The sequence below is a fragment of the Limanda limanda genome, chromosome 4 (genome assembly GCF_963576545.1).
Source record: "Limanda limanda chromosome 4, fLimLim1.1, whole genome shotgun sequence".
NCBI classification, from domain to species: domain Eukaryota; kingdom Metazoa; phylum Chordata; class Actinopteri; order Pleuronectiformes; family Pleuronectidae; genus Limanda; species Limanda limanda.
Window position 1 is genome coordinate 31,148,634 of NC_083639.1, and position 20,268 is coordinate 31,168,901.

Genomic DNA, 20,268 nt, shown 5'->3' on the forward strand with positions numbered 1-20,268 from the left:
AACTTTTGTATAAAATAGATGAATATTAGCAACCCTATGCAACTTGTATTGACCCACAGCGCCCCCTGCAGCCACATGTGGTGATTGACTCTGTTTGGCTCTGTGTTCGAGCGATGACACGAGTCCCACTCACTGAACTGAAATATTACCCATGATCCTCTGCTTCCTGAACCTGAAGAGCTGCTGCTGTAACAAATCCACCAAACTGTTCAGAGTTCTTCATGTTTCACAGTTTCCTGCTGAATCTTGGAGATAAACTCTGGTTGTTAATAACTTCAGAGTGTTTCTAACTGATCTCAGTTCAGCTTCACTCTTCAGCTGCAGCTGCTTGAGACAGTCTGTGACTCTCAGTCAGTTCTTCTCTCAGGAGATGGAACCCACTCACCAGAGTCACAGAGAACAGACGCTCAGGGAGAGAAGGAGGAAACTTTCTCTTGTTCACACTCACACATCAGACTCACTCTCACCAAGCTGCTGCTTTCAGGTAGAAAAGTTGCATAGTGTTGATTTAAATGCATATTTGTGTCAACCTACAGTTTCCATGTGTCATCCAACAATCAGAGAAATCCTCCGGACATCTAATCGTACATCATCAGATACAAACAGGACAGGAGAAGTGTTGGTGTCTTTGTGAACTGGATGTAATCGATGTAGATATTAGATATAAACATAAAAAGAAAACCATGAGCAGCAGTTTTCAACAGTCACGAATCCTCCATCTGTTTCTGTTAGTTCCCTATTTATACTTGATCTGTTTTGTACGCTTTGTTAAATATGATGTATTTATAGCATTTTTTTTACCAACAGTAGACTAGTGATTAAAGAAGTCGGGGGGGGGGAGGAGTTAGTCAAATGAAATGTTGTTGCCACTCCCATTTGTCATACGTCATGGTTTTTTGTTTTCCAGGTAGAAAAGTAATTTTAAATCCTGTTGGGCTTCGTAGTGAGAAGTGTTGAAACAAAGGGAAGTGTAAAGTTTCACTGGAGCTGGTCTGGTGTTGATTGAGGTGTTCATATTATTATAATCAGTATTTTACTCTGAATAAATGACCTTTCTTACGTAAAATCATTATTTTCTTCACTCTGCACTTTCTACATTTCATCCAACAACAGTCTCCACATGTTTGTTGAATAATGAACTGAAATCAGTCAGTTACTGGGAAGCATTCCTGTTAATTCATTACTGATTAATTCATATGACAATGGTGGATTTTCTAACTCTTGCAATGTTGTATAAAACAAAGACGACCATCAATTTATTCTCCTTTATATTTGAACACCTATTGTGTTTTTGTTTATATTCTAGTAACGACATTAAGAGAGTGAAATCTTTGGCAGCTGAGAGTCTGGCCACTAGGTGGCGGCCTCCTCACAGACATGGCTGTGAAATGTTTAAAACTTTGACCTAAACCTGAATCTAATCTAAAACTGAAGTTTAAAGGAACCAAACACTAACCTGAAGCTGAAGCTACTGAGCTGATGAGCGTCTTGTGAACGAGCAGCAGATTATATCAGATTATTCTTATTTGTGCTCCTTTTCTTTCAGGATCAGAGGTTTTATGTTTTCATTTAAATGGTTTTGTTTGGTGAATGAATGAAATCAACTGATAAGGAATCAAAAATAAATGTATTGATCTGCTGTCAGACTGTTTATATTGAGACATATTGATCAGATGTAGAATTTCATTATGAGCAGAAACTTTTCCTTATAAGTATAAAGTAAATCCCATAAATGTGTTTGATGGAATTCTAACGGATCCTTTGGACGACGTGTTGTTCACACTTTGTGTTTGGTTACCGTGACAACAGCCTGGTGCACAGCTCCATGAAGAGATGATGGTCTCACTCTGCTGCAGAGGAAGTGGACCTCAGAGCTTCAACATCTGCTGGACAGATGTTAGAGCAGCGTGTTCATGAACATGGCGTCACAGTCACATGTTACACTGACACACGTGTGTTGAGGATCATCACAAAGTCACATGATGACCTCTCCACACAGTGAGAACTGGAGCCTGTCAGGAACTGACTCTGTCAAACATTTCTGATCCTGAAGTCACAAAGAACTGAGACGGGCTTGAACAGGAAGTGACATCATCATGTTGAGACAAGTGTCTCCACAAAATAACACAAACTGTTCAACACAACAGGCCCAAAATGTCCCCTGTCATCAGGACATCGTCTCTCAGACACTTTCTGTCCCTTGTCTCTGCTGGGAACCTCCCATCATCAATTATTTCCCAGCAAGCAGCTGTTCCCAGAGGCTGCTACAGTCTCCCCCTGGTGGTTGTTTTGAGGTGGTGGTCGAGAACGTACAACAAGAATCTTCATCTACGTTTGTATAAAACGTCCTCGGGTCAGTTTTCTATTAAATATGGTTAAATGTTTATGAAACAGTTTCCTCAGAGACTTAAAGACGCTCTGCTCTTCATCGACTCTTCTTCGTACTGTAAATGTCTCATTCACTTTTCTTCTGCTTGTTTCCATTATGTCAAACTGGTGATTTTGTTCTTTTACCTGCACCAAGGACGAGATGTTTCCACCTGTTTGTTTGAAGAGGAAAGAAACGCTGAGTCATGATTCCAGTGAAGTCGGTGGAAGGATGTTTATTGAGCATTAAAGCAGAGACAAGTAGAAACAGAACTTTTCTCTCTGAGATGTTTTTCTTCTCGTTACATCTGGTTTGTCACAGAGGAAATGATCCATGTGTTTGACTCATAGACTGAATATAAAGGCTTTGACTGGGATGTGCTGCTGTTATACTGCAGCGCCACCTGTGGGTCAAAAGGAGAAAAACCACCACCGCTCTGCACCTGATGCAGAAATGAAAACGTCCCATTTTTAAGTCCAGAGTTTTGATCTTTTGTGTCAAAGACAAAACTCTGATTTTAAACTCAAAGTGATTTCAATGTGTTTAACTTTGTGTTGAACTAAATCAATTTGTGACGTGAATCCAGGAACTTTAAGATCATAAACAAACATCTACACAGAATGTGGTTCTACACACATGGAGACATACTGAGGGACAAAGGTGGACAATAATAAAGACAAACTTAAACACACTGTATGTGACTCTTTATAGAGGGTTTATATATTCTGCTTGTGTTGTGTCATTTCAAGAAACACATTCTTCATGTGAATAAACACAATCGGGGCAGGAAGGTTGCTGGTTTGAATCCGGTTCAGATGGGTCTTCCTGTGTGGAGTCTGCATGTTCTCCACGTGTTTTCTCCAGGTGCTCCGGCTTCATCTCACAAACACATGCAGATTAGGGGTTGTGTAGATTGGAGACTACACACAAGCTGCTGCTGCTTCAGCCTCTGGATCCTCAGGACACAGCTCAGCCTCCGTCCACACACACTGTCCTCTTCACACTCAGCTCCACTAACATCTCCACCACCTGTTGAGAGAAGAAGACATCAGTGTCACAGAGACTCACTTCATCAGCTGTGAGTCAGTGATGCAGCACATCCAGTAGAAAGAGCAGCAGGGACTTCAGTCCTGTTCAGAGGTGGAGCAGCTTCCTCTCTGCTTCATGTTCACGTGTTGGAATGAACACGCTAAGAGCTCAGTGTGTGTCCTCTGCATGTCAAAGTCCAGAGTGGACACCTGAGAGGTGGATTTACTGCTGTTACAGGTGAAGACATGTTTCACTGTGTGTTGATGAACATCTGCTTCTGACAAACTGGGACCAGATGAGACAGATGGACCTCAGCAGAGGTTCTGCTCTACATAAAGAGCTCCTGGTTACCATGGTGATGAGGAAAGGCTTCAAGCCCACTGATCTCAGAGGTGTGGTGGACACTTCTGACATCACTACTCAATAGAAACACATGGACCTGTCTCCAGGAAGCTGACTGAGGGCATCTGGTGTTTTGGTGACAGGATGAGTCTGGAGAGATTGAGATGTTCTGGGTGAGTTAGAGATCAAGTGAACCAACCAGACGTTGATTTAAACTTCCCTTATCCTTCCCTTTTACCTCGTTAAGAAGTGGACGAGCTTCGTAGGACTGAAAAAACTAAACCTGTCGTTAACCTGATAACCACAAATCCTGCTTGGTAGCACAGACCCTGGATCTGTGATACTGACTGTGTTTAGTTAAATACTGATGAAAGCAGCGTGGACTGTCTCCAACCATCTACTGACCTCAGAGTCTCCAGTCGACAGGTTGGACTCTGCTGTAGATCAAGCAGCTCCTTCACTGCTGAGTCCTGCAGGTTGTTGTAGCTCAGATCCAGTTCTGTCAGATGAGAGGGGTTTGACCTCAGAGCTGAAGCCAGAGAAGAACAGCTGATCTCTGACAGTCTGCAGCGAATCAACCTGGATAAAAGTAAAACTTAACTATGAATGAGTTGATGCGTTAAAATAACAGACACATATTCATGTCAGCACACACTCATAACATGGAAAATAAATATGAAATCAGACATGTTGGACTAAAAATGAGTCCTGATTCAGTACAAATAGATTATTTGGACCCGGTCTCTGTCCTGCAGATCAGTTTAGGAAATCCAGAACTAAACTCAGTGTTTTAACAAACAGCTGAATATTTATAATGTCACAGATTAACTAATGAATGGATTCAAGTTAAATTAGATAAATTGTGTATAAATGCTGTTCTATAGATATGAGATCTACAAAAGTCAGTCAGTGAACTGACCTCAGAGCTTCCAGTCGACAGGTTGGAATCTGTAGAAAACCCCACAGCTCCTTCACTCCTGAGTCCTTCAATCTGTTGTTACTCAGATCCAGTTCTCTCAGATGAGAGGGGTTTGACCTCAGAGCTGAAGCCAGAGAAGAACAGCTGATCTTTGACAGACTGCATCTCTCCAACCTGGATAAAGAATCAAACTTAACTGTAAATTAAACTGAGTTCATGTGTGAAAATAAAAGACTTTGACTAAACATCACTGTCTCTGTTATCAGACCTGAAGTCTGAGTCAAGTTGTTCTGGACATTTTCTGAAACTTCTCCTGCAGCCTCCTAATAAAGTTACTGAGTGAGTCCATGCGAGAATAGAGCAGGTGAATGTTCAGAGGATTCACAGAGAGCGAGTGGACGTGTTGAGGACACAAACACGTGACGGACATGAAACTGGAAAAACACAAATATCTCAGGATGAAGAAGAGGAGCCGGACACGTAAAAGACAAAGACGTCCACTTGGAAACACAAGGAGATTCCAGATCTTTTGCTGATGAGGGCCGACACCGAATGATCTTTCCACAGCAGAGTTTATACGTCATGTCCGGCCTTTTGCTGCCCTACAGGCGCCGCCTCCTGCTGCTCCACACGTTCTTCATATGTGAAAGTCAAACTCCAGAAAATGTCCAGACATTATTTTTCAGAGTTCATGACTGAAAACAGCTTGAAAGTCCTCGTGTCCTCTGGGTTCAGTTGTTTGTAATATGTAACTTCACCACTAGATGTCTCTAAATATCTTGCTGGACATGTTCAGGAGTCGTACACGTGAACAAGTAGACTACGTTCACATGTACGACACCTGGAGACGTCGCTAACTCCTTCACAGTGAACCTGTAACTTAATATAACTTAATGTAACCATGGTTATCATGGAGATATGTGTTTTGGCTCCGCCCCTCGTCTGAATGTTCCCACATGTTCCTGTTGCTGTGAACGAGTTGGACCCGGACAATCTCCTGCTGCTGCTTCAGCTCCAGAAAATGTCCGACCCACTTGTCAGAACATGTTCCACAGTTGATGTGTGAAAGGAGCAGTTCTATGATCATGTTTTCTTGAAGTGGCGATGATCTGAGCAGCAGTTGGACCAGTTGAAAGTGGAGCAGGGAGCCTGAGGAACACGTGTGTACAGGGCGGGACAGAGATCTAGTGGTGAAAAGATAAAGGCATGGACGACCCCGTGTAAGTCCTGAAACCAGAGGAAGGGTCTCATGTTGGAAATGAACCCAAAGTGGAAGAAACAGGGCTGAAGAACCTGCTCCTAAAAATAAAAGACATCAAATATAATCAACTTGGACTCTGGACCCTGAGCCCAGTCCCAGAACACCAACGCAGCACGCTGTCATGTGGTCAGTCCACAGGAACACCGAGACAAGTCCTGGTCAGCTTCCACAGAAACATTACATGGAAAAACTTAATTCACATTCATCTGCAACACAACACTTCACCACTAGTTGTCACTACACACACTGAACCTTAAACATTAAAACATGATGTCTGACCTCAGAGTCTCCAGTCGACAGGTTGGACTCTGTAGAGAACCACACAGCTCCTTCACTCCTGAGTCCTGCAGCTTGTTTCTACTCAGATCCAGTTCTCTCAGATGAGAGGGGTTTGACCTCAGAGCTGAAGCCAGAGAAGAACAGCTGATCTCTGACAGACTGCAGCTCTTCCACCTGGATAAAGAATAAAACTTAACTGTAAATTAAACTGAGTTCATGTGTGAAAATACCAGACATATTCATGTGAGCACAGACTCATTACATCGAAGATAATTATGAAATCAGACATGTTGGACTAAAAACGAGTCCTGATTCAGTACAAATAGATTATTTGGACCCGGTCCCGGTCTCTGTCCTGCAGATCAGTTTAGGAAATCCAGAACTGAACTCAGTGTTTTAACAAGTAGCTGCACATTTAAAATGTCACAGATTAATTAATGGATAGATTCAAGTTATGTATGAAGAGGAATTATGTTGAATAAGAATTAAATGAGATAAATTGTATATAAATGTTGTTTTATAGATATGAGATCTACAAAAGTCAGTGAGTGAACTGACCTCAGAGTCTCCAGTCGACAGGTTGGACTCTGTAGAAAACCACACAGCTCCTTCACTCCTGAGTCCTGCAGGTCGTTGTCACTCAGATCCAGTTCTCTCAGATGAGAGGGGTTTGACCTCAGAGCTGAAGCCAGAGAAGAACAGATGATCTTTGACAGACTGCAGTTCTTCAACCTGGATAAAGAAATATGAATATTAGAATGTGTCCTCCTGTTGTTGTGGATCGTCATCATGTCAACACAGACTCTCAACATGCTGCTGACCTCAGTCCAGTCTGTGACCTGAAGATAAATATCAGATCAGACTTGTTGGACCATTGTTTCATTCATCAGCTTCTTCTCTGTGTGTTGGTCACTGAGCAGTTTTGTGTAATTAAACACTGTTTAAAGTAGGGACGGCTCCTGATGTCACTTCCTGTTTTTTTATATACTTATAAACTGCCCAACGTGTTTCAATAAGAATGTGTCTTATTTTGAAAACCTGAGGAGGACGAGTGCTCGGCCTCAGTCCACATGTTATTTACTGACACTTTCTCAGTGATCAGGAGCAGGTGAGTGCAGGTGAATGGAGTTGATGAGGTGGACATGACTGACAGGCTGGGTGAGGGACAGATGACTGAGGGACAGTGAGCAGAGCAGAACTGAGACCATTTAAATAAATAATGACCCAATAAGAAAGAAAGTCTGAAAAGTGAAGAAGGATTTAAGGACCTCAGAGTCTCCAGTCGACAGTTTGGACTCTCCAGTCCAGAACACAGCAGCTTCACTCCTGAATCCTGCAGCGTGATTCCACTCAGATCCAGTTCTCTCAGATGTGAGGGGTCTGACTTCAGAGCTGAGGCCACGACTTCACACTTAGTCTCTGTGAGTCGACAACCACGGAGTCTGTAATTAAAGAAAATATCAAATCTGTTAGAATTAAATCACAAACACAACATTTATACAAAACGTGATCATGTGACCATCACCCTGGTAAATCCCCTCATTGTTAAAAACTCCTCAAGAGAATCCTTTCAGATTTGGTTCAAGCGTTCATTCAGACTAACAGAGGAACTCATTAGATTCAGGTGGTCAAAGGTCAAAGGTCACAGTGACCTCATGTTATTGTGAAGTCAACATGTCAGGAACCTGGAGGGACGGACACTGCACTGGTTGGTGATGGAGGACAAGCGCAGGGTGGGAACTCTAGTTTGACCAGAAAGAAGAATAAATTACATTTCCTGCTTCTTCAGTTTAAAGGAACCGTCAGTAATCCTCATCCAAAACACTGATTCAGTGATCGTCTCCTCACTCTGTGCTAGCTGTATATAAATATATATATATAAAGAGAGAGAGAATGATCTCCAATCAACCTAACAGATCTCCATGTCTTATGGTTTGTGGAGGAAGCTGGAGAACCCAGAGAAAACCCTGCAGACACCAAGAGAACCTCCTCCTCACAGAGAGCTGCACTAACAGTGTTGACCACTGCAACACCACGCTGCCCAAAACAATGAGGATCATTTAACACTGAGTGTTTTTGAAGAACGACTCATCTCCACTGATTGAACATGTTATTGATCATGTCTGTACTCACTGAGCCTTCCTGCAGTTCCTCACAGCTGGGATCAGTCTCTGTCGACCCTGGTCTGTTGTGTTGAACTTCTCCAGGTCCAACTCATCCAGAACCTCCTCTGACATCTGGAGCATGTAGGCCAGAGCTGAGCAGTGGATCTCAGAGAGTTTCTCCTCTGATTTGTTGTCTGACGTCAGGAACTGTTTCATCTGCTGATGAACTGAGTGGTCGTTCATCTCAGTCAGACAGTGGAAGATGTTGATGCTTCTGTCAGGAGAAATGTCATCACTCTTCATCTCCTTCAAGTTGTTGATGACTCTTTGGATGATCTCTGGATTGTTCCCTGTTCGACCCAGCAGGCCTCCTAAGACTCTCTGGTTGGACTCCAGACTGAGGCCGTGAAGGAAGCGAACAAACAGGTCCAGATGACCATTTGTACTGGTGAGGGATTTCTTCATGCTTCTCTTCAGGAGGTCATCCAGGGAGAAGGTACTGCCTGTTTTCTTGCGCATTCCCAAGAAGTTGTTGAGTTCTTCTGTGTTCCTCTCGGTGTGACAGCGGAACATGTAGACTGCAGCCAGGAACTCCTGAACGCTCAGATGAACAAAGCAGTAGACTGATTTCTGGAAGATCACACACTCTCCTCTGAAGATCTCAGTACAAACTCCTGAGTATACCGAGGCCTCTGTGACATTAAGACCACACCGCTCCAGGTCTTCTTGGTAGAACATGATGTTTCCTTCCTCCAGATGTTTGAGGGCCAGCCTCCCCAGCTTCAGGAGAACGTCCCTGTCAGTCCTCTTCAGCTGCTGTGGAGTCGTCTCATGTCCCTCACCGTACTTGTTGTTCTTCCTCTTTGTCTGAACCAGCAGGAAGTGTGAGTACAGGTCAGTCAGGGTCTTTGGCAGCTCTCCTCTCTGGTCTGTGGTCAACATGTGCTCCAGAACTGTAGCACTGATCCAGCAGAAGACTGGGATTTGACACATGATGTGGAGGCTCCTGGACGTCTTGATGTGTGAGATGATTCTGCTGCACAGCTCTTCATCACTGAATCTCCTCCTGAAGTACTCCTCCTTCTGGGCCTCAGTGAAGCCTCGTACTTCTGTGACCCTGTCAACACATGCAGGAGGGATCTGATTGGCCGCCGCAGGTCTGGAGGTTATCCAGATGAGAGCAGAGGGAAGCAGATTCCCCCGGATGAGGTTTGTCAGCAGCACGTTGACTGATGACCTCTGTGTGACCTCAGACACAAGCTCACTGTGGTTGAAGTCCAGAGAAGGTCTGCTTTCATCCAGGCCGTCAAAGATGAACAAAGGTTTACAGACAGCGAGCGTCTCTGCCGTGAGCTTCTGTAACGCTGGATGGAAAACACGGAGCAGCGTGAGGAGACTGTGCTGCTGGTCCTTCACCAGGTTCAGCTCCCTGAACGAAAGCACAGTCAGCAGATCCACATCCTGGTTTTCTAAACCCTCTGCCCAGTCCAGAGTGAACTTCTGCACCGAGAAGGTTTTTCCAACGCCAGCGATGCCGTTGGTCAGGACGACTCTGATGCTGCTCTGCTGGTCAGTGGAGGCTTTAAAGATGTCGTGGCACTTGATGGGAGTGTCGTGGAGGATCTTCTTCTTGGAAGCCGTCTCAAGCTGCTTCACCTCATGTTGAGTATTAACCTCTTCACTCTGTCCCTCTGTGATGTAGAGCTCAGTGTAGATCCTGTTGAGGAGGGCTCTACTTCCTGTTGCATCACTTCCTTCAGTCACATGTTCACATCTCCTCCTCAGACTGAGCTTATGTTCATCTAGAACCTCCTGCAGACCATGATCTTCTGAAAGACAAGAAACAATGTCAGAGACAGAGAATCTGAGAATTCGCTGATTGTTTTCATCAGATACAGAAAAACTACAGAAAATAAAAGCTTTTTAACTTCGTGCTTTTCTAACGATGTTAAATGTTGATGCTGTATGAAGGAACACAATAAAACCACATGTGCTGTTGTCAGAAGTGAAGACATCAGCAGACACATGTACAGTGCTGCTCTGACCGGCTGTCTGAGCTCCAGCTCCAGTTCTGGATCTTTTTCCACACTGGGGACAGGAGGAGTCTCCTGAAGAACCAGACTGGTCCCAGTATGAGGTGATGCACTGTCTGCAGAACCAGTGTCCACAGCTGGTGGAGACTGGATCCTTCAGGACGTCCTGACACGAAGCACAGCAGGACGACTGCTCCTCCTCAGAAACATGACTCCCCTTCCTCTCCCTGTGAAGACATGTTCTCATAACTCACATGTCACAGTCACAGGTTGTCATCACTTCTGTCAAGGAGGTTTTGTTTTCACCCAGTATGTTTGTGTGTTTGTTGGTTTGTTAGCAGGATTATAAAAAACTACAGATTACCAGTAAACTTGGTGGAAGGTTGTGGTCTGTGAACAGGATGGGGGGGGGGGGCTCTTTCACAGACATGTTCAGAGGACTAATGGTTACCAGTGTGTGGAATTTGGTGCAGATCCAAATCAAAATGAGTCTCTAGTGGATTTCAAAGTGGTTTCACAAGGAGCGTGTTGGTTCTTGGTGGAAGTCTGAGCTCTTTGAGTGATTCTGAGAGATTAGTCACCAACTTCAATGAAGCTGTGTCCTAATGCAGGGGCCACACTTGAGGAAACTAGATCCTCTTCAGAGCAGGTCACAGTAGAAACAGTCTCTTACTCTGTGGGTGAGGGTCCAGGTTCATTACTGAAGTCTGGAGGAAATCCCATGGACCAGTCACTCTTCAGAGACAGACAGCTGGACCCTGGAGACTCTGCTCTCAGTCTGTGGTCCTGACCTCTGCAAACACAAAGATGTTTTTATTCAGAACACACCATTCACTGGTTCATTCTCTGAGGACTCAGTTTGGAGCTTCACATGTTTGTAGCAGGTCTCTTACTCTGTGTGTGAGGGTCCAGGTTCATTACTGAAGAATAGAGGAGGATTCATGGACTTGTCACTCTTCAGAGACACACAGCTGGACCCTGGAGACTCTGCTCTCAGTCTGTGGTCCTGACCTCTGCAAACACAAACATGTTTTTTTTATTCAGAACACATCATTCACTGGTTCATTCTCTGAGGATTCAGTTTGGAGCTTCACATGTTTGTAGCAGGTCTCTTACTTTGTGTGTGAGGGTCCAACTTACTCTGAAGTTTCCTCGTCCATGTTGCACCGGGCCGGCTGCGGCTCAGTTGTGGTTCAGGCCGCACTGCTCTTCTAGATATTCAAGGTCTGTTCTATTTCCTTCTGGTTCTGCTCTCAGTTTACAGCAGAACACAGTGAAATGATCTTTTACACCAGTTTCAATGTTTATCTGTTGAAAACGTCAAACACAAATATTTATATAAATACTTCTTTGTTGGGACTGAGGCCCCAATGATCTGAGTTTTCAACAAAGAGCCATAAATGAGACCTTCACGCAATGCTGAGACCAGCCTAAGAGTTTCCCCTCTAATAAAAAGCAGCATGGAGATCTTATTTCCATGTGGGGGAAAATCACTTCCTGGGTCCGTCGAGGACCCCATCGTTCAACCCCAACCCCCCCCAGCAGGCCCTGGGGGGAGATGCTGCAAGCAGCTCTGCTGAGACCCCAAATGAAACCTGAGACGTCCACTGAGGGCGAAGCCCGCCCTTTGTAGCCAAAATCTGACAGTCCATTTGCTGAGGGCCACACTGACCCTTGACCCCTCCTCCAGGGGGCCGGTACCTTTCAGGTGGTACAAAAGTGCTGATCTCACAGAAATCTTCCTCTTTGTCCTCTCATTTTTCCTGTACTGATGTTGTCACTATACCTCTCCAGAGGCCTGTCCAGATGACCCAGTATCTAATGGAGGCGATTAGACATTTGTTTCAATTCATTTAATTTCCTTTATTCTTTTATCTTAGTTGACGTTTTTATTTTGAAAAGGACTTTTGCTGTTTTAACTTGGAAGACCGAAACAGGAAATTGCTCGCGGGACGATCTCAGACTGTTTCAATATCCCCACGGACTTTACTTTTCTTATTCCACACGATCTACAAACGGCTTCAAACCAGCCGTCCCCTGCAGAAGCGCGAGGTTCATTCCGCTGAGGAGCACGAGCTCCACATCCCTGAAGAAGAAGGACATCGTTCATCCCGTCAAGGCAGCAGGAGAAAATCCGCTCCCTGTTCGGCCCTGCGGAGCTCACGGGAGCTCGCCTAAGAGACTACGAGCTATTCACTGGACTTCCGGGATATTCGCGCGGAACGCGCACGCACCCCACGAAACCACGGCCACAGTAAGAGGTGAAATTGTCTGGGCAGATGTTAGTTTAATACGTAGCGTATTGTTTTAATACTTGATTGTATTTTGTTTGTGGAACCTCCGTGTTCCAGTGTTTAGCCGCGGCGTTTCGCCACTTCCGGGTTCCGGTTTACGGCTGTGTTTGTGTTACAGTAATGAGTGCCGTGAGAAGAGCCTCCGGCAGCGCTGTCAACGTCCGTTTAAGTCTGTAGTGATTTTACCGATCAAAACCTCAGCCCACAACGTTCGCTTGGGGGCTGAGTGGTGAAACCACTGTTAACTTATCTCTGACGGTGTTTTAAGAGATCTGTTCTCTCCTTGCATGCTCTCCCTCTCTCTCTCTTTTCCTAAACCTAGTATACACACGTTCCGATCTGTATTTAGAATACAGTTCATGTCACATAGTTAAATCTATACTTAGAGGGCCTGAATGCATCTTGCCGCCATTTTGAAGCCAAAGCTAAGCTAGAACAAAGAATCCTTTGCGGGTCTAGAGATTATTCATCTCTAGACCCGCCCTCCATTCTGGCTCTAAATTCATAAACGAATCCGCCATTTTTGTTTTGTAGTCTAATGACTCCTTGAATCATTGTCTGCCTCCATCTTAGATGTGACGTCACCACGTGACTGCGTCATCGCCACGCCCCTTCTTTTTCTCTCTCTCTCGCTCTCTCACACACACAAACACATACACAGAGACACATTGATAGACACAGACAGATACACACACACACACACATATACACATAGATGAATACATGTGTGTCCTAAATTGTGATAAGCTGCTGCTGTTGTTATCTTTGAAATATTGGAGTTTGTTAAAATGATGAATCATTAAATAACATTAACGATAGTTCACACACACACACACACACACATACACATAGAGAGACACATTGACACACACACACACACAGACAGACATACATAGGTAGACCGCAGGTTTTACATGTATTTTCTGAATTGTGATAAGTGCTGCTGCTGTGTTTATCTTTGAAATATCGGAGCTTGTTAAAATGATGAATCATTGAATAACATTATAACTTTATTTCCCCTTTTTAATAAATGCTTTTGTAATTAAAGTATCTGTATATGTATGTGATTGCAGCTGGATTATGATAGCCTGTGCTCGAACTCAAAGCCTTCATTATTTATTAAATAATCATTTATATTAAATATTGAGATTATTAATTTGACATTTATCATATGAGACTGATATTTATAGATTGACTCGTTGGTCCCTGTAACCAGGGTGGTGCCACTCTAGGATAAGCAAATATTACAGATTGTAATTATTTTTAATAAATAATTTTATTTTAATAATCATATTTCGTGATTATTAATAATTAGCCAACGTCAAATCTACTCTTATTGCCCAACATCTTATATACAAGGAAATACTGTGATCACATTAGAAACCTCAGGAAGGACAAGAGTCTCTCTCTCTCTCTCTCTCTCTCTCTCTCTCTCTCTCTCTCTCTCTCTCTCTCTCTCTCTCTCTCTCTCTCTCTCTCTCTCTCTCTCTCTCTCTCTCTCTCTCTCTCTCTCTCTCTCTCTCTCTCTCTCTCTCTCTCTCTCTCTCTCTCTCTCTCTCTCTCTCTCTCTCTCTCTCTCTCTCTCTCTCTCTCTCTCTCTCTCTCTCTCTCTCTCTCGACAGTAAGCGAATTGCGTCACTTCCTGTTTTCCTGAGCTCACAGGAATCAAGACAAACAAGTTCAAGAAACACACCCAAAAATTCCCAGCAAGGACACACACACACAAACACACACACACACACACACACTCACTCACACACACACACACACACACACACACACACACACACACAAACACTCAGGTGACTGTACCGTATGATTGTGAAAACACTTTGTGTTATTAAACACTTGATGAACAGATGAAGATAAAAAGTGAAACTGTGAGTTAACTCTGTTAATTAGTCCTTTGAAGGCTCTTTGATCCAGACCTGCTGTTCACATCTGTCTCTGGGATCCGATCACATGACGTCTGTCACCAGGTGTGAACTGACAAACTTAGAGTCATGTGATCAGCAGACGGATGTTAACAGCAGGTGTGAGAGTGAGACAGTAAAACTTTCAGAAAGTTGTGTTCACACTCACCTGCTCACTTTCCTTCCTTCTGCTCGTCCAGGTGAAAATGGAGTCTGACCGCTCCCTGTTCTCAGGCTCCTCCTCCTCCCTGTTCTCAGTCTCCTCCTCCTTGTGGAACCAGTTCACTCTTGAAACCAGTTCAAAGTCCAGTTCATACCCATGTAGATGAACTGGTTCACAGTTCAGGTTTTATTGAATTGTTTTATATCTGTCTCTGGGGATCCAGTGAAAAACACAGTCAGTGACTGTAAAATAATATGAATGAATAATATAAATGTTACTCCTTCTGCAGAGCAGTTCATGGTTTGGTTGATCGGGGTTTTTAATGAACTGGTTGCTCTTCTTCCTACACTGCTGGGTGTAGAGGTCCTCCATGGATGGTAGCTCCGTCCTGGTGATGTGTTGAGCAGACTGCACCACCCTCTGTAAAGCCTTACGGTTCGGGGCGGTGCAGCCAGTCAGGATGCTAGAAATTGCAGAGAATCCTGGCATCCATGTTGATGGCGAGGGGGGCGTGTTCTCCTCCTTGTCTCTTCCTGTAGTCCACGATCAGCTCCTTAGTTTAGCAGACGTTGAGATGGAGGTTGTTGTCCTGGCACCAAGATGTCAGGGTTCTGACCTAAACACTTCCTATTTTGGAACATAGGACGAGTTACTTTCTGCCGTACTAATTAGCTCTAACTATAAGCTTTATCAAAAAGGAATGTTTTAAGCCTACTCTTAAACAAACAGATTGTGTCTGCTTCCCGAACTGAAAGTGAGAGATTATTCCACAGCAGGGCTTGATGGCTGAAAGCTCTGGCTCCTACTCTACTTTTAGAGACTTTAGGGACGACAAGTAAACCTGAGTTCTGGGATCGGAGTGCTCTAGTAGGTTGATATGGTATTAACATCTCTTTAAGGTAAAAAGGCGCCATATCATTACGGGCCTTGAAGATGAGGAGGAGAATTTTAAATTCTATTCTAGATTTAACAGGAAGCCAGTGTAGCGATGCTAATACTGGGGAAATGTGCTCTCTTTTCTTAGTTCTTGTCAGGACACGTGCTGCGGCATTTCGGACCAGCTGCAGAGTCTTTAACGACTTACTGCTGGAGCCTGATAATAGTGAATTACAATAGTCCAGTCTCGATATAACAAAGGCGTGGACTAGTTTTTCTGCATCTTTTTGCAAAAGGACATGTTTGATTTTTGAGATATTACGCAAGTGGAAAAAGGCCTTCCTAGAATTTTTTGAATTTTAAGTAACAATTAAAGGACAAATCAGGATCGAAGATCACTCCCAAGTTCCTGACTGTTTCATTGGTAGCAAGGGCAATGTCATCTAGCGCAGCTATATCATTAGATAATGTTTCTCTAAGGTGTTTAGGGCCGAGTATTATAACCTGTTTTATCTGAGTTTAATAAGAGAACATTGCGGGTCATCCAGGTTTTTATGTCCTTGAGACATGCTCGAAGTTTAGTTAATTGATTACTTCGATCAGGTTTTATTGACAAATATAACTGGGTGTCATCCGCATAGCAGTGAAAATTTACCGAGTGTGTCCTGATAATGTTTCCTAGTGGAAGCATATATAATGAGAATAAAATCATAAAATCAGGCCAAGCACAGAGCCCTGTGGAACACCATGGTTAACTTTGGTGCGCACAGATGACTCATCATTAATTTGTAAAAAGAAAAGAAAAATAAGATTTAAACGGTTCCATTAATGTTAATTAACTGTTTTAGTCTCTGTAATAAAATGTGATGGTCAATCGTGTGGAATGCTGCACTGAGATCTAACAGAACGAGGACAGACACAAGTCCCTGATCTGAAGCTATTAGAAGGTCATTATTGACTTTTGCCAAGGCTGTCTCTGTGCTGTGATTGGTTCTAAACTCAGACTGAAAGTCTTCATATATATTATTTTCCTGGAGAAACTCACACAGCTGATTGGCTACAACTTTTTCTAAGATTTTAGACAGGAAGTGGAGATTAGATATTGGCCTGTAATTTGCTAAAACCTCTGGGTCTAGGATGGTTTTTTTGAGTAGGGGTTTGATTACAGCTATTTTAAAAGACTGTGGTACATAACCTGATGCTATGCTATTTAGGGATCGAGGAATACTGGGTTCGGTGGAGGTGTGACTCTCTGTCAGCCTGGCTACAGTGCTGAAGAGGAACCTTGGGTTGTTTTTATGCTCTTCTATTAGTTTTGAATAATAGGCAGCTCTTGCTTTGTGGAGAGCCTTTTTATATTCTTTAACACTACTCTTCCAGTCTAGGAGATTTTCAACACTGTTGCTGGAGCGCCACTTCCTTTCTAGTTTTCTTGATATTTGTTTCAACTCATTTGTCCTGGAATTATACCACCGAGCTAATTTACTATGTTTTACACATTTCTTTTTTAGTGGCGCTATTGAGTCTAATGTTAATCGTAACGAGTCTGCAGAGCTATCTACGAGGTGGTCAATCTCAATAGAGCTCGGGTTTTTAAAGAATTTGTTGTTTATGTCGACGGATAATACGGGTTTAAATGTAATGTAAATGTAATCGGAATTATTTCCTTAAATTTAGCTACTGCACTATCAGGTAGACATCTAGAAAATTAGTTTTTTATTAGGGGCATATATTCAGATAATGAAAAATCGAAGGTTATTAAATTATGGTCTGATAGTACTGGATTGCGCGGAAGTACTGTTAAAGGTTCAATTTTGACACCGTATGATAACACAAGGTCAAGTGTGTGGTTACAACAATGAGTAGGTTGATGTACACACTGACTGAAACCAATTGAGTCTAGTATTGAAATAAATGCTACGCTAAGGCTATCTTTATTATTGTCAACATGAATATTAAAGTCACCAACAATAATAATTGTATCGGTCTTTAGGAGAGGTTTTATAAAAACTCAGGGAATTCTGTTAGAAATTCAGTATAATCCCCAGGAGCACGATAAACTACAGCAAATATGATTGGCTGTTGGTGTTTCCTGGGTTGACGTGGAAGATTAAGAACAAGACATTCAAATGAGTTGTAGCTAAGTTTAGGTTTAGGATTAATTGATAGACTGGAGTTAAAAATAGCAGCAACTCCACCTCCTCGCCCGAGTTCCCTGGGAACGTGTGAATTTATATGACTGGGGGGGGTAGATTCATTTAAACTGACATATTCATCAGGATGCAGCCACGTCTCAGTAACGGACAATAAATCTATATTGTAGTCTGAGACTAGTTCATTAACTAAGATAGCCTTTGAGGACAGTGATCTAATGTTTAAAATACCACATTTGAAAATCTTTGTTTCCTGTGTTGTTCCAGAGGTTGTGTTAATAAGTATAAGATTATTGTGTGGAGTTCTCGCTCTGTTATTGTTTAATTTAAATAATTGAATCGGACGGTAGACAGAGACAGTCTCTATGCGGTTGGGTGACTGATCCAGAGGCAGCGCAGAGAAGTGTTTAGCACTGCAGCTCTGCTTCCTGGTCCCAACTCTGGGTTGTCATGTGATAGACTTAGTAATATTCTTAGATAAGAGAGCTGCTCCATCCCAAGTGGGATGAACGCCGTCTCTCCTAACAAGACCAGGTTTCCTCCAAAAAGTTTGCCAATTATCTATAAAGCCCACACCGTTTACAGGACACCACCTCGACAGCCAGCGGTTAAAAGAAAACATGCGACTAAACATGTCATCACCTGTAGTGTTAGGGAGAGGGCCAGAGAAAACTACTGTGTCCGACATCGTTTTAGCAAAAGCACACACAGACTCAACATTAACTTTAGTGACCTCCGACATACGAAGCCGGGAGTCGTTGCTGCCGACGTGAATTACGATTTTACTGTATTTACGTTTAGTTTTAGCCAGCAGCTTCAATTTGGATTGGATGTCGCCGGCTCTGGCCCCCGGAATACAATTGACTATGGCCGCTGGTGTCGCTAATCTCACGTTTCTGAGAACCGAGTCGCCAATAACCAGAGTTTGATTCTCAGCGGGTGCGTCGCTGAGTGGAGAAAATCTATTTGAGACGTGAGCTGGTGGGTCTTTAATCGTGGGCTTTCTATGGGTGGTACTATGCCCCCTCCGGACCGTCACCCAGCCACCCTGGGCTCCCGGCTGCCCGGGGCAAGTCGAGGGACTGCTAGCTGAAGCTAAGCTAGGTGGCTTCGCTGCGGCTAGCACGGGCCGGCTAACTATAGCTAACGGGGGTTCTAAGCTGAGGAGCCGAGCTTCTAAGTTGCTAAGCCTCGCCTCCATGTCTACCAACATACTACATTTATTACATTTACCACTACTGTTAATGGAGGCGGAGGAGTAAGTAAACATGAGACACTCGGAGCAGGAGAGAGCGGTGGAGCGAGAGGGAGAGAGAGAACACATCGCTGCTAAAACTACGAGTGTGAGATTTAAACAGAACACAGAGTCACAAAGCACCAGAGAGGAGGGGCTGGTATGTGAGGGTGCTGAACTATATACCGGTGATTTTAGCCGTAGTAGAACAGAAAGACAGTTGTGTTTTAGCGGAGGAGCTAATTCAGATAGCGACCGTGTCCTGTGGCAATAACAGGAAGTGACGAAATGATGCAGCACGCTTACCGTAAACACTGGAAAGAAAAAAAAACATCTTTGAGCAAAGTATCGCTGCATCAGTGTCCTAAAAATGTGGATAATAGATCTCTATAAAAACAAACCGCAGATTGCAGTTGCACAACTGGAGACACGCCAGGAAAAAAATCCCACAATCAGTAAGAATGAGCCAAGGAAACCATTTGTACTGTATACAGTTATGTATTTAACACTAGTGATGGTCAACACTGTAGGTCAGTGCCACGAGTCTTTTCCTTGCGATCGGTCTGATCCGTCAATAGTTTGTTAAAATGTGTAAAACTCCCAAACGGCCCAACTGCATCAAATGAAGCCTGAGCTCAAACCCATGTTTCCTCCTGTGATTTGAAGGTTGTGTGGTGGGAATTTTAACATTTGGGCATTGATTGATGGAAGGAACTACTTTGATGTATAGAAATATGAGCAAATGGATTCTCTTAGTTATCAGGGTGTTTCTCAAAGTAACTGATGTTATATGACTTCCTCACTTACAGGGTCACCTAACAAAGAGGTCACAGGAAAGGGGATGTGAGGGGGTTGTAAAATGTTGATAAGAGATGCTTGTAAACAGATGTTCACTCAAGGAGCCTGAGACCGAGGAGAAGACAGGATACTGATCACCTATTTCTAAAGATCAAAGAGGTTAATTGATAAACATGTGTTCCTCTCACAGGAGGAGCTTGTGAAGGTTTAAAACTGCTGTGTCTTCTGTATGTCATTGCTCATTGTATGAAATCTTTGCCGTGATTTGTACTGTGATGCCCATCTGCAGATGTAGAATTAAAACTCCAGAAAGAACACTTGCTGACTTGTGCTTGATTATTGGTAAAATTCCACGACAATCTGGCTGTTGTCAGGCAGGATAACTTGTGTGAGAGGACGTTCTGGATCTCAAAGCTGAAGGTAAATAGTGCACAAAAGAGTCTAGAAGACTCTTACCTCAACCTCCCTAAACAGTTTGGAGACGTGAGGACTGGAAGCTGA

The 20,268-nt window shown here is 43.4% G+C and overlaps 1 protein-coding gene across 1 annotated transcript; it reads right to left on the minus strand.

Annotated features, from left to right (window-relative positions):
- Window positions 1-6,806: 6,806 nt before the first annotated feature.
- Window positions 6,807-13,042, minus strand: LOC133000180 (NLR family CARD domain-containing protein 3-like; the record flags this gene model as incomplete). The annotated part of the gene is made up of 4 exons (XM_061070045.1): window positions 13,037-13,042; window positions 8,332-10,094; window positions 7,467-7,640; window positions 6,807-6,930 (listed from the first exon to the last, which is right to left on the minus strand). Coding segments are annotated over exons 1-4 (2,067 nt in total), but the record flags the coding sequence as incomplete, so codon positions are not given.
- Window positions 13,043-20,268: the final 7,226 nt, after the last annotated feature.